Below are 14,204 nucleotides of genomic sequence, written 5' to 3' on the forward strand. Positions count from 1 at the left end.
TCGAGGTTGAATCAGCGCCCTCTGGCGGTGAAAAAAGGAACTAAACCGTGCAACATTTTTGGCCCTCTAGCGGCAAAAATGTGAACTAAATTTTTGATGTCGAATCAGCGCCATCTGGTGGCGGAAAAAGGAACTAAACCTTGCAACATTTTTGGCCCTCTGGCGGCAAAAATGTGAACTAAATTTTCGAGGTTGAATCAGCGCCCTCTGGCGGTGAAAAAAGGAACTAAACTTTGCAAAATTTTTGGCCCTGTTGTGGTAAAAATTTGACTATAAAAGTTAAAAACTAATTATAAAGGGACGTAAGGGATGCAATATATGCAAGGAGTGCATGGAATGCAAGGAATGCAACTAATGCAACGAATGCAAGAGATACTAGGAATACAAGGGGTACAAGAGATGGAAGGGGTGCGTGGGATGTAAGGATAGCAAGAGATACAAGGTACCAACGTGATACACGGAATACAAGGGACATAAGGAATGCAATGGATTCAAGGGATGCTCGGGATACAAGTGTGGGAATCGTGAGGCCCAAAGGTGAAGTAAAATAATAAATACCTGAGAAAGGTGGGCATTGGCTTATAAAGTGGTATGGAATAATAAATCATTGGAAGGGATGGTCCTCGCAAGGTCCTTAAAGGGGAATAAAATAATAAATAACAGAGGAGGGTGGGCTTTTGCCCATAAAAGGGGAAAAACTAATAAATAATTGGGATAGATTGTCACCTTGTGGTCTATAGAAAGGAGTCAAACAAATAACCGTAAAGGATAAGGTGATGTGTAAATAATAAATGAAAGAGATAGTAAGCCGAGGCCCACAAGAGGGTTAAAATTATAAACTTCATCTCCCTTATAGGGGAGAAATTAGGTAAATTTGGAAAATAAATCAAAGGTATATGTATGTTCGAAAGGTAGATCCGCTTTCTTCGGCGGTCACGATAAGAGTGACTAGGTTTCACCTTGCTCTAGGTTGAACGGTGGACAGCAATGCCCGATCAGTTGTGACGTTCCGCTTCACCGCCGCTGCAGCCGGTTATCTTTACTCGAATTAAAATTTATTTAATTATAATTTTTAATTTTGTAGTTGTCTAGTAACTAAATTATTGTTGTAACTATTGAGATTTATTATTTTTACGCGTAAATATCTTGTATAATTTTATTTAATTATGATTATTACAATGTATTTAATTTATTGGTTTTATAACTTTTATCTGTAATGTTCTGCAAATTTGTATTAATCATTTGTCTTTAATAAAATATTGAAAAGTAATTACTGTGTTTTAATTTAAGTTTGATTTGGGTAAATTAAATAATAAACCAATTGCCTTTCTAAAATAATTTATTTACCAAGGCACACGAAGCGAATACAAGTATCTGTGATAACTGTTCGAACTGAAGACGTTCTAATATCGGATCTCGTGTCGAAGACTGTTGAACTTCGAACTCTCTTCCAAATGTTTCATTATCCTTGAAATTTTCACTACTTCCGGGACCGCGAACGTTCCAGTCTCTCGAGGTTTCCGTGAAACTCGATGCTTTCAGAGGACTCGGTAGCAGCAAGATTTCCTGTTTAACTTCCCTTCGTCATTGTGAACGTCTTAATATTTTAGTTTCGCGGCTTCCGAAGATTCGGAACTTCCCGTCGAGTTTCACGAGCGTCGATTAACCTCGAGATTTCGCAAACGATAAATTGAAAACACTTAGAAACGGAAACGGTGGTCGATGCTCGATCGCGCTTACCTTCTAATTATACATCGACACGAATTTACTCGTCGATAGTATCGCAATATCGTCTAAGAAACTACCGGGATGACCCAGTTAGATCGAAACGGTCAGCCAGGAGTCACAATTGTAACGGAATCACAGGGGTCGATCTCTCGACGATCGAGGCCTGAGAACGAGTAGGTATATCGCAGGGAGGACGATGGATTTCCGGCGACCCTTTATCGAATTCGACGAGCAAGGATATCCTAAGTCGACTCCCCCGGAAGGTTCTGATTTCTCCAGGGGCGGAAGCCAGATTGACCGAGAAACGTACAAAAATTGAGGGACTATGATACTCCCTTTGACTCCGAGCATCGATTTCCTTACTCCTATCTATAATCACATTGACGCAACGCGTTTCTTAGAAATCCGTGATTTGCCTTTTCTCAGAGGAACGCAAGAAATTTGACGCAACTATTTTGAAATATAATACCTCTTGAAAGTGAATACCTGAGATGACAGAGTTTCAGGTATGCGCTCAAAATTTCCTGCGTTCTTTACTATCTCTCGAAGAAAAACAAGAAGTTTCATTTTAACAAAATTCAATTTTTTACCAAAAGAAATAAAAATAATACTTACACTTAGTTCGATTCCTGCTGCCCTTCCAACCACTGCTTTACCCGCTGGGATATTTATTACCGTGCGGCGTTATCGAATGGCCCGTCGTGGTGAAAATCGCGAGAATTTCACTTAACGGTGCCCCAGCTGATTGCACGAGGAACGAGATGACGGCACGGGTCTGCCGGTGCCGCGGCGATAGACGTGCACACGTGTGTGCAGAAACGGGTTAAAACGGAACGGAATGGTAGGCGGAATGGAGCGGAATGAAAGGAAGAGGCAAGTTAAGTCGTAGAAGAAGGAGAGAAGGAAAGGGTGCGCTGGGAAGGGATTCGAGAAGGGCCTTTGACTGGCGCACGAAGGGGGGACCAAAGTAACCCCTCAGGTTGCTCGGTCTGCAAGGGTGCGCGATATTGATTCTCGCCTACCACTTCCACCGACGACGTTGTACATACTACCTGTACGCGACTGCTTCAAGCTGCTGGTTGTCTCCCTCGCAGACGGTGGCTCGTTGCACGTCTCAACGAGCCACCACACGATCCAGCCTTTCCTGGCCGTCCATGCTATCATCTCTTCTTCTCTCCTATCATCTCGTCCCTGATAATCGATAACGATCGCTGGCTCGAGTGGCTGTTCCATGGGATAAGATCTTCGACACCTTTCGATAGATAGCGAACGACCGATTTGCGATACTCAATTGGACGATGAACGAAAAAGATGAATCGAGATTCGATAGCCCCTCGATAATTCCCTGTACCTATTCACGCACGTGCGTGAACTTTGTACGCAGTGAATTATCAAACGAACGAAATTGACCTGACCGATTTAGTTCCCTCGTAATTTATGCTTGTCGTCGATGATTTCATCTCCGCGATGGCGTCTATCAGGTGCACTTGCAAAGTTACGTGTAATAGAGCCACGCTGCGAGGTTACTCTATCAATCTCGACCGTTTAGCAACGTCGAAGCACGCCGGTTCGTAGCCCTCTCTGCGAGTTGCTGCTTCACGCGATGATCTTATCTTTCACGGAGCAACGAGATTAATAACGCGAGATCGAGCTGCCTCGGAGTTTGAGTCGGTCGATGGAGAAAATAAGAGCGATCCGAGGGATGAGAGAAAGAACGACGGAGAGAAAGGGAAGGATGCTGGCTGGTAACGGACAAATACAAGACAATGAAGATTAATGTTTCAGCTTGGTTCCCTGACCGTGCTGTTAGCCGACAGCACCGTGCGAACGGACTTTTCGATAATCTGTAGGGACGTTCTCTTCTCTTCTCCTCCTGCGGTTCCCTCGTTCCTACGTTCAATTGCCTTTTCAATCGTCGAAGCACATATGAAATTATTAAACTACTTTGTTCCGTTACGATTGAAGACGATTATCAAGGCTGACCCGACTCGAATTTTATTGTAATATTAAAATTGATACTAAAAATTGAATAATAAAGAAGTTTTCTTTTTTGATTTACAGACCAGCAGTCGGCGTGACATGGATGTGAGCTTCACGAACGTATTAGAGGGGGCTCGCCAGTACTTCCAGGGACTGCCGGTACCGAGTACAGGTGGTGCGACCGCGTCAGCGGATCACAACCTCGCAACATCAACGAGTTCCGCCTCGTCCACGTCCACGTCCCACGAGCATGGCACCGCCTCCGTCACCGTGGCCCCTCCGTCACCGGCACCACCCGCACCGTCAGCACCACCGCCACTATCGTTACCGTCGCAATCGAATCCGGCTACAAGCAGTGCTAACAGCAACACCAACAGCGCCAGCAATAATAACAACACCGATCAACAGACCACTCGATATCTCAGCGATGTCAGACCATCGTCGGTGGACAATGCTGCGACCAGTTCCAGTGGTTTCTGGAGTCCATCGGTCGAACCTTATCCTCCGCAACCGACCAGGGTCGAAGTGCCGGATACGAGGCCAGGCGATGAAAGCCCCTCCATGGAGGCAAGCTCCTCCTCCAACATCATCACTTTAACGGAGATGCAACCATCGAATAGCCGATCCTCCTCGGCGTCTACTTTTTCCCAGAAACAAGCCTCGTCGTCAACCTCGTTGAACGATCTTCATCATCGTTCGCAGCCGACGACGACTGCCACCGCGCCAAGTTCGCCGCGTTTGCACCAAATGCAACCACCTCCGCAACCGCACTCGCCGGCACCGGTGTACCAGCAACTGAACCCTGTCGGTAGAACGTCCTTCTCCACGGCGGAGATACTCGCCTCGACTCACCAGTCGACCTATCAAACCGCCAATGATCGACAGTCTCAATCGAGCGCACCGGTCGTTGCACAGAGAACTCAGTACTATCCCCGTTATCATCACCCGGACATCACGAAGAGCGCCCCGGTTCCGTTCAGTCAGAACTCGATCTACCAATCGTCCAACGTAGCGGCGCCGTCCTCGGGAAACGTTCTGCCACCAACCAGGACAACACCGGCGGAACAGAGCAACATTGGCTCCGTTCCTAGCCAAGGCCGAGTTCAAGAGCAAAGGGTGCCCACTTGCTACGGTAACAACGCGATCCCGCCGATGAACACGGCTTCTAATTATGGCCCGTCCGCGTCTCAGAATTACCGAGCCTCCCCGCATCAACAGCAACAGAATCGATCAAGCTCGTCGACAAATTCGCATTTGGACAGATCGCACTCTTCGCGCCTCTCTTCGTCTCCGTCCTGTTCCTCGGCGAATCCGTGCAGCCCTCGTCACGCCGGTAACGCGAGTCACATTCCTTCGTCGTCTTCGTCTTCGTCGTCGTCGTCGTCTTTTCAAAATCTTCCGGCACACATTCCTTCGTCGCATATGCCGTCTGCCGGAACCGTGCACCCTCAGCATCATCCTCAACAACAGCAACAACAGCAGTCATCTCAGATGCAGCATCAACTTTCTAGTCGAATAAACGCGTCACCGCATTCGATCGGCAACCAGTCCTACGGCGGTCGAATGATGGTTCACGGGGTCTCGGCGTCGTCGTCGTCCTCCTCCTCATCCTCCTCATCTTCCATCCCAGCCTCCTCCTCGTCGAATCAGATGCCACCACCACCACCGGCGCTAAGCGGTTATCATCCTGTCGCTTCACCCCATGACGTTCCTCATCACGCCACTCCATCGCCGCACAGACAATCCCCTCACGTATCCACCCTACACAATCCTCACGCTTCGCCCCATCACACTCCCTCTCCTCACAGTAGCTTCCAGCCACACTCACCGACTTATCCGCCACCACCTCCGCCGCCGCCGCCGCCGCCACCATCCGTCGCTACCTCCACCCCTCATTCGTACAACCTTCCGATTACGACGCAGCATTACCAGCCGAGTACCGGATACGCCGCTAACCCGTACGGCATGCCGCCCCAGTCTTCGTATCATTCCTTCCAAAAGAATTCTCAACCGGTGCACACGCAGCCAGCCGCCAGTTACTATCCTCAGTCCGGTCGATCTCAGAGCCAGCCGTACGTACAGCAAATGCCGATGCCTGCACCGCCGCAATCGATCTGCTCCGGAAGCGGAAACAGCAACGCTGGCACTGGTTATCAGCAAAGCAAACCGGTCACCTACAATGGCGTTGATTCGAAGAGAAACTCAATGGAGCTACCCTATGGATCCTATCGATCTCCGCAGACGTCCGTTCCGAGAGGCGGTAGTAACACGCACAACCTTCCACCCATCGCAGCCCTCTCTTCCTATCATTCGAACAGGAGAGAAACCGCGAGCAAAGCGCAAGCGATGCAACGGCAACGTGCCTACTCAGCAGCGAGCACAACGAACAAAGTTTCGGTCGTAACGCCGCCCATTTCCTCCTCGATGGCCGCGCCTCAAAGGGTACCAGAGTATCCCGTAACTCTGGCCGGTATGAATCACGCGATGCCGGTGAACGGAAGGACGACAACGGTGACGAATTCCTCTTACAGCAGATACGCGAACCAACACGGTTACTCTACCTACGCCACCACCATGGCTCCCAGTCACCACGCCAATAATTCCTCCAGCAACACCACCGTCACCTCGATCGGCGTCAACGTCGCGACCAGATCTTCCGCTCCGGCTACCACGATGCACGCCTATGCCACCGACGCCAGTAGTCGCACGCCATCCTCTTATCACCTGCAGCCTGCACCTATAAGAGCCAACGAAGATTACGGATACAAGGAGTACCCTTATCAAAATTCCTCTACACCTACCGTTCAGTCCACCCTCGCCTCATCCATCGTCACTCCTCCGCCGCAAACGAACGGTGTTAGAAAGCGAGAATCCCCGTTGGATCTGTCCGTGAAGACGGTGAAGACGTCGGCGGACTCGACCGCTCAGGACGACGTAGAAACGATCGCGACGGACAAACACGTTACCAGTTCCACCGTCGTATCCTCGAGAAACAACAGCGCGAGGACGATGCTACCACCCCCTGCGCAGCCTCCTCCGCAAACAGCCACCTATCCCGTTTACGACAATCGACCATCGAGCAACAACACCGCAAGAAGCTTACCTCCGACTAGCAGCAACGTTCGAACGACCACGCCTCAAACGGTCTGCGCGCCCAAGGTTGACTTTCTACCGAATTTCAATTCAGCGCCGCTGCGCAATCATCACGGCCAACCGCACGAGAATACTCTTCAACGGAGAAGTTCGACGCAACAGCTCTACGCTCCGCCCCCGCAGTCTCAACATCCTAATAATACCGCTCCACTGCCCCACATGTCCACCTTTAAAAAGACTTTACTGCCTACCACGCAGGTGTACGACGGAGTAACAGCGCCAGCGCCTCCTCCACCGGCTCCGCCATCCTCTTACCTGTCGGCAAACGATACGAGATCATCCAGGTATCCTGCATCCATGTTGGATCCCGCCAGAATAGGTCCGGCCGCGTTGCCGCTTCAAGACTACCCGCCGTCCGATCCGTCGAAATATTACCTGGACAGTAGAAATAAATTCGGTCAGCCTGCGCCTGTTCAGAGGGATCGAACCGGCTGCAAGAGGCCCGGCGAGACGATCTACGGTACCGGAGGGCCGAACAAGCAACCCAGGCTCGACATGTGGATCCAACAGAAATTGTCAACAGCGAAGGCTTTGTACGAGCAACAGAAACGACAGGAGATGAATTTACCTGTACCTCTGCCGAACGGCACCCTGGTCGCGCCTAACACCTACGAGCAGAGATCTGACAGCGGTTACTCGTCGTCCGAGTCGTCGAGGTATCAGCAAGCGTACTGTGATAAGAGGAGCTACGCGGAATCGAAGGTTCCTCATAGTTCGCCGGCGTACAATCATCCGGTTATCGCGAAACCCGCGAACGTTCACTCTCTCCCCCAATCGCCGAGCACCGGTCATTCCGCTTATCCGAATTATCGTCCGAGTCAGAAGGCAGCAGTTCCGCCGCCCCTCGGCGCCGCTTCTGGCGGACAACCAGCGGAACCACCGAGCAACACCGGGGCTGATAAACGAGTACTCAGTTTGCTGAGGAACAGCCTGGAAAATAAACAACAGAGGGAGGAACAGCTGAACAGCCAACAGCCTATCCTGGCTAACCATGGTCAACAGAGTTTCCAGAACAAGGTAAGAGGCGTCGTATCGAACGAAGAAATTCTCATCAAGTTTAGATCAGATATTCATAGAATCATAGAAACCATACGAAACGGTACTTCTCCTTTCGAGAGATTAATGTAAACGTCATTCCGGATGTCGCGTTAACTCTCGGAAGTAAGAAGAGCTGTCTGTTAACGGGCGGATGCTACTCTATTCCCAAAGGTTGTTGCACCGGTCGAGCCGAAAACGAACATCGGAAGACACAACCTGTCACCGTTCACAGCGGCGAGTTTGCTGGAACGAAACAGCAACACGCCGCCCCATTACAAGTTCCATGTGCCGAGAGCCATAGACTCGATCACTCAGGAGGCCCCCCGTAGCTTGTACGGCTCCAGAGTAAATTCATCCGCCACGCTACCTGGCAAGGAAGCACTCCTGGGACCCCGAGGAGCGGAGAATCAGATCCACCGTGACAAAGACGACGGCCTCGCCGCCATATTAGCCGCCAAGATCAGAACTAAGGCGGAACTTAAACAGGTGAATGAAACGACGATATCTTCTTACCCTGTGCTCGCTTAACGTCCGGATACACAGATTGTTGATGTACATCCTTTTCTCTTATTTTCTCTCCAAGGTGGGAACTGGCCACTTCACGAGCAAGCCAACGACCGTACCCTCTCAAGATTCCTCTTCAACGCCGAAGGGTATTTTTCCTATTTTTATTTAATATTATTTTTAGTTTTGAAAAATTTTATTCACCCTATGTGTTTCTCTTTTTTTTCTTCTTTTTAATCCTAGAACCGGATAGCGCTGCGTCGACGTCTACACCGCAATCTGGCTCATCGGCGGGTAGCCCGCCAAAGTTGACCCGCGAAAAAGTCGCCTGTCTACCACCGAGAAGACGGCTGTTCTCCAGAACGGAAGAGGAGAACATGCCGGTGGCCGCGACGGTTCCTGTTCCAGTTCCTGCGCCCGCGATCGCTTCAAGCGTGCCAGCGCGAGCCAGCGGGTTCAGAAGTTCCTCGGAGACTTCGGTCTTCGACTTCAGGGAAAGCGATTCCGAGGGTGAGATGCCGGTCTTGGAACGACAGACACTCGAGGAGATGAGGAGGGACAGGAAACAGCTGACCAAAGTGCAACCACCGGTTCCTCTCAACGATGCTATGTGTATGAGCATGACCTCGTCGACGGATCTCGTGAAAATAGAGTTAAAGGTATGATCGATCCATCGAGAGCCTAGTACATTTTTTCTAATACAATTTATAATTACACTTTTCCATTGTTGCGTTCAGGAGAACGACAAGATCACCGAGGTGGACACGTTCTGGTCCAGCACGTGCGACAAGTTCATGGAACAACTGCGAACCGGGGACGCGATGAAGAAACGGATTCGCAAGAAGAAAGTAAGCTGCACGATCACGTCGAAACTCGAGGACACTGGCAACGAGAGCAGCAAAGAGTCCGATCCCAACACGTCTCAGATCAAACCTGAGGACATTAAGAAGGAGATAGAGGATGTTGGATCCCCGGTGGAGGTCAAAGACGAATCCCCAAAAATACCTATCAAGGAAGAGGAGACTCCGATGATGAAGGAAGTGAAACTGGAAGTGAAGGTCGAGCCAGAGGTCTGTAAAGAGGATACCAAGAACTCCAGTGACGAGGAGGTGCCGCTTATTCGACGGACCAAGAGGAAAGGTAAGAAAGACGAGAGCGATTGCGAAGAGGAATTAATATCCAGGAAGAGGAGAGTTCGTCGAGGGAGCAGAATCAAGTTGCAGTCGTCCAGTGGTAGTGAATCTTCCAGCGAAGAGAGCGATGCCAGTACCGAATTCGGACCTGGTTCCACCGTGGCTGACAGGTTGAGAGCTAGAAAACGCAGCACCACGAACAACGTAGACTCCGAGGGAATGAAACTGAGATCTAGGGATACAACGCCACAGAAAGCAAAAGGGGAAAAAGAATCGAAAGGCTCTACCTCGAAGACAACCGCGACCACCCAGAAGGGTAAACCGAAGCCTCTGTTCGGGGATGGTAGTGATTTTAGGCCTGGCTGGGAGGAGGAAGTATACGTGTACAAGAAATCATTAAGGATGCCACCTAGATTGATAACTGTATCGAAACCGTCGAGGTTTCACAGGTTATCCACCTCGTTACCTGACCTGGACCCAGGATCTCCCGCGTTGTCCGTGTCGATGGACAGTTCTGACGTGTGTTTGGGTAGGAAAAAGGTCGTGGACAGTGATGTGGAGTCAAACTACAGCTTCAGCACCGCGACGTTTGGACTAGGTAGCAAGATCGACGACGAAGAAGCAACCTCCTCTACCACGATCTCTTGTCCTCCGAAGGCTATGAAACACTCGAAGACAGAGGGTAGTTCTATCGTTGACGTTCTAGCTCAGAAAGTCGGTACCAGTAAGAAGGAGCAGAAGAGGAAACAGAAGGAGAAGTTGGATAAGAACGGTGGCAAGCTGCTTCAGAAAGGTAGCAACGAGCCGGAACTACTTCCGACCCCGAGTCTGACGCCTTTGCTGGAAACATCGAAAGGCAAGTCCCCTGTGAAAGACAAGTTACTGAAGCCCATCAAAGTGACCGACTCGTTCTTGCTCGGCTACTTCCGCAAGGAAACTGTTAATAACTTCCGAGACACGTTCAAGAACAATCACGCTTTACCGAACGAGTTCTCCACGCTGGTGCTGAAGAGCAGGACGAGGACCGAGACGCGGGTGCTGAAGAAACAGGCAACGATCAGGGAAGTATTCGGCGAGGACAGACCAGCCTCGGCGCCTCCGATGCAGAACCACGATGACACTTCTCAGGACGATGATTCGCAGAACGAGACACCGGAGAACACGTTGGGCAAAGTGAAGACGTTGAAACAGAAAGTGGTCTCCCGTTTGAAGAACGTCGGCATCTTGAGGAGTCACAAAGCGATCATGAACTCAAAACGTCATCTGTTGATCGCGAAGAGACGAAAGGATCTGTTAAAATCGTTGGCCGAGAAGAAGCTGCAAAGCCTGAAGACGGAAGTTGACGAAGAGGCGACTCACGAGGAAACGAACGACGCGCAAGAAGTAGAGAACAACGAGCTAGACGACGAGACCAACGAGTCGGAAGTTCCTAACAAGAAGAAGCTCAAACTACGGACCAGCCGGCGAAAGTTCCGCTCCGGATTCGACTATATCCGTAAAAAGAAGAAGCCGTTGAAGAAGGACGAAACGTTACCTAAAGAGAGAAAGAGGGTATGTTTTAATTAACAGTTAATGAGAATCATTGCTATGGATCGATGGATTTATGGAAAAACCTGTGTCTTACAGCAAGTACTGGCGAGGCCGAGTCCAGAATGCGTTGCAGACATTCAATCGGAAATTAGGACCTGGGTAATCAAGAAGGGTGTCGGTGAAACGATGCTGCATCGAGCCGCGAGACTCGGTTACACGGTAAGAAATTTCTTCCTGTTAATTCAATCACCATCATTCAATAAATGAATAATACTCAATATAAATTGAAAATTTATATTCTCTTTGTAGGATGTCACGGCGTACTGCTTGGAGAAGCTGAATAACGCACCGAGTCCCAAGGATAACGCAGGTTACACGCCTCTCCACGAAGCGTGTTCGAAGGGTCATCTCGAGATCGCGAAGCTGTTGCTCGCGTACGGAGCAAACGCCAGCGAAAGTGCCAACGGAGGAATAAGGTAACTTCTATCAAAATCTATATCGTTTAAACAATATTAATATTGCAGTTGCAAGTTATTCAAATCTGTTTGTTATTATCTAGGCCACTTCACGAGGCGGCAGAAAATGGTGCTACGGAGCTTGTACGCCTGTTACTTTCCTACGGAGCTGACCCTCTGTTGGCTACTTATTCTGGACAAACCCCGCTGATGCTGGCCGCGGAGACGGACGCGTACTCGATTCTGGAGCAACATTTGGACGACATTCAGGGTCATGCGAGCACGCCTTGGTCGTTCGGTGGTCCATCTACAATTTTCGGTCAGTTACAATTTTCATAAAGGATCCTCAATGATTATTCATTTCAAATCTAAGCGACGATTGATTTTATTTCAGACCCGGAAGAGACCGGTTACAACCCTCTGGACGATCCGCCGATGAACAATCCAGAGCCAGAGTTGGACGAAATCGAGATGGAAGTGAGCGACGTGAACCTGCCAGTTTTGTTCTCCCTTACCAACGATTCCGACAAATGGGTGCTCATGCAGGACTTGATGGCAGCTCTAAGGATAAAAAGTCGGGACGCTTTGCTGCGCCAAGTGAATCCTAAAGCGTCGTCCGGACCACCGGCTGTCGCCCATCGCGAGGTAATGAAAGAACTGAAGCTCCAAGATTTCTTGGAACAATCTCGTTGCTGCCACTTGCTCAGCGGTGGCGAGAGGATCAACGTGCGCGGCTCGAAGGTGACTCTGATCAAGTACAACGATAAAGTGAGGTCCCTGTTGAACGCGGAGAAGGTGGTGATCAGTCTCAGGTGACAGGAGGCGTCACTGGGGCGGTGTTCACCCCAGGCTAAACCGTCGACTTCCAGCGCGAAGGAAGCATCGAAGAAGAACTCGAGCGTTTCGCCGAAACGCGAGAGGCAAGGCAGAACGCGACAGGGTAACAAGACAGCTATCGCGGATTGAAAAAACGTGGCTGAACTGTCCGATGTCCAGGTTTCAAGCACCTGTAACACACATCGAAGTTTCCTTCTTAGTCCGTGATTATTGAAGCACATTGTACGGCGAACAAGGTGCATACACGATGTGCGGTGCAAAATCGATTTAGGTAAAAGTTTAGAATGGATCGAAGTGCCGAATACCGTCGAGTGTGTCAGCGAACACAGTGACACAATGTTTAATTATTAGCAGTATTTATTGGCAGATGTTCTACGCTACTATTTGCGGATTACAGTGATATTTTATTGACATACTGCGTGAGACGAGCTGACGCGATGATCGGGTTTTTAAATACAACGCTTCTCTACGAAGATTGTCGTCGTTCCTGTCCGAGCATACTTGTACCATATTTCGATAACTACTTAATCAAACGACTCGATTCGAACGCAAGCCGAATAGCTTGGGAGCAAAAACCTCGCGAGAAGAATTACTCGAGACGATATCATACGAGATTCTTCGAAAGATATTTTTTTTATCGTCACCATAGGAAATGCTGGTATGTTTTTACGCGCTCCTGTTTCGAATTCGATCGTTGGTTCGGATGAATTGATACTCAAGAGATAGGTTTTCAAAGATGTACGAGAAACAGACACTGTAATAATTGTATATTCTTTTACGTTCTCGACACTTCGATCACGTTTGTTGCGTTAGCTGTTAATAGAAAACGAGACAATTTAACTCGTAACATCGATACGTCATCGAGAGTTTTTCTTTTTTTTTTTTTTTCACGTTACCACATTGTTAGTTTCGTTTCGTTTCTCATTTCTTGTCTATTGCTAGCGAGTCAATTGTAGAGTATAATTCGGTTGATTATGTTTATCGTATAGGTTTAAGCAAGCGTTGGATTTAACCGTCGGAAGCGAAGCATTTACGTTTTTTTCGTCCCCCCGTTTATTACCGTTGTATCTTCCTTTCCGTTCTGTTTTTATCCTGGGATGTGCAATTTCGTCAATTCGCTTCTCGTTAAACGATTACGAGCCGACCGACGACCGATGAACGCGATCGATTAAGGAAAAAGGAAAAGGGTAGGGAAAAAGAAAAAGAGGAATCGTTGGATCACGAACGTGTTATCGGACAGCGATCGGATCGTCCAGTGTTCACTGTGCAATAACCCTCGTCCAACCGGCGACGATTGGTTCTCAAATTAGCGATTTCCGTTGACCATGTTACAAATTAAGTTTAATTGTTCGCTTTAGAAGCAGGAGGACGAGCGATCGACGCGTTCACTGTTGCCTAATTGTATCAATTTTAACGTTTGTCCTCTCTAAAATATACATTAATATTGTTTAAGTTTTTCCATTTCCTTTTTTTTTTAGAGTTCCATCTAGATGTGTTGAATATTAACGTACTTCCTCGTTATTCTTGATTTTAATATAAATTAAACGATATTCTTAATTGAATGTTTCATTGATTAACCCTCGAACGATGGATCGGTGAAACAGTTTAACAATTTTTTATTTTAATTTTCTTAGTTTCAGATCGAAAGTCTTCCGTTTAAAAATGTTTTAGGTCACGATTGACCCTGCTCCACCGGTCGAGGGTTAACGAAGAATCAATTTCTCGATGAGATACGTGATTTAGCGATCGAGTTATCACGTTCAGCAGTGAACGCGTTAATAATCGACGCGATACGATACATAAGGAGTTTTAATGAAAAGGAAAAAGAAATCTATTTTAAGCGTCG

General features: G+C 48.5%; 1 protein-coding gene across 6 annotated transcripts in view; it reads left to right on the top strand.

Moving 5' to 3' along the window:
- LOC117607239 (uncharacterized) overlaps nucleotides 1-13,244 on the top strand; it is a 174,488-nt gene extending 161,244 nt beyond the window's left edge. For all 6 annotated transcript variants that reach the window (XM_034330687.2, XM_034330685.2, XM_034330689.2 and 3 more), the window contains 9 exons: nucleotides 3,790-7,878; nucleotides 8,071-8,385; nucleotides 8,483-8,552; nucleotides 8,647-9,062; nucleotides 9,141-11,087; nucleotides 11,163-11,285; nucleotides 11,376-11,542; nucleotides 11,626-11,840; nucleotides 11,916-13,244. In XM_034330687.2, the coding sequence (XP_034186578.2) occupies nucleotides 3,808-7,878; nucleotides 8,071-8,385; nucleotides 8,483-8,552; nucleotides 8,647-9,062; nucleotides 9,141-11,087; nucleotides 11,163-11,285; nucleotides 11,376-11,542; nucleotides 11,626-11,840; nucleotides 11,916-12,337 (7,746 nt within the window). In that variant the 5' untranslated portion in view covers nucleotides 3,790-3,807 and the 3' untranslated portion in view covers nucleotides 12,338-13,244. The remainder of the gene's footprint in view (nucleotides 1-3,789; nucleotides 7,879-8,070; nucleotides 8,386-8,482; nucleotides 8,553-8,646; nucleotides 9,063-9,140; nucleotides 11,088-11,162; nucleotides 11,286-11,375; nucleotides 11,543-11,625; nucleotides 11,841-11,915) is intronic.
- Nucleotides 13,245-14,204: the final 960 nt, after the last annotated feature.

This window comes from Osmia lignaria, chromosome 14, assembly GCF_051020975.1.
Source record: "Osmia lignaria lignaria isolate PbOS001 chromosome 14, iyOsmLign1, whole genome shotgun sequence".
Taxonomy (NCBI): domain Eukaryota; kingdom Metazoa; phylum Arthropoda; class Insecta; order Hymenoptera; family Megachilidae; genus Osmia; species Osmia lignaria.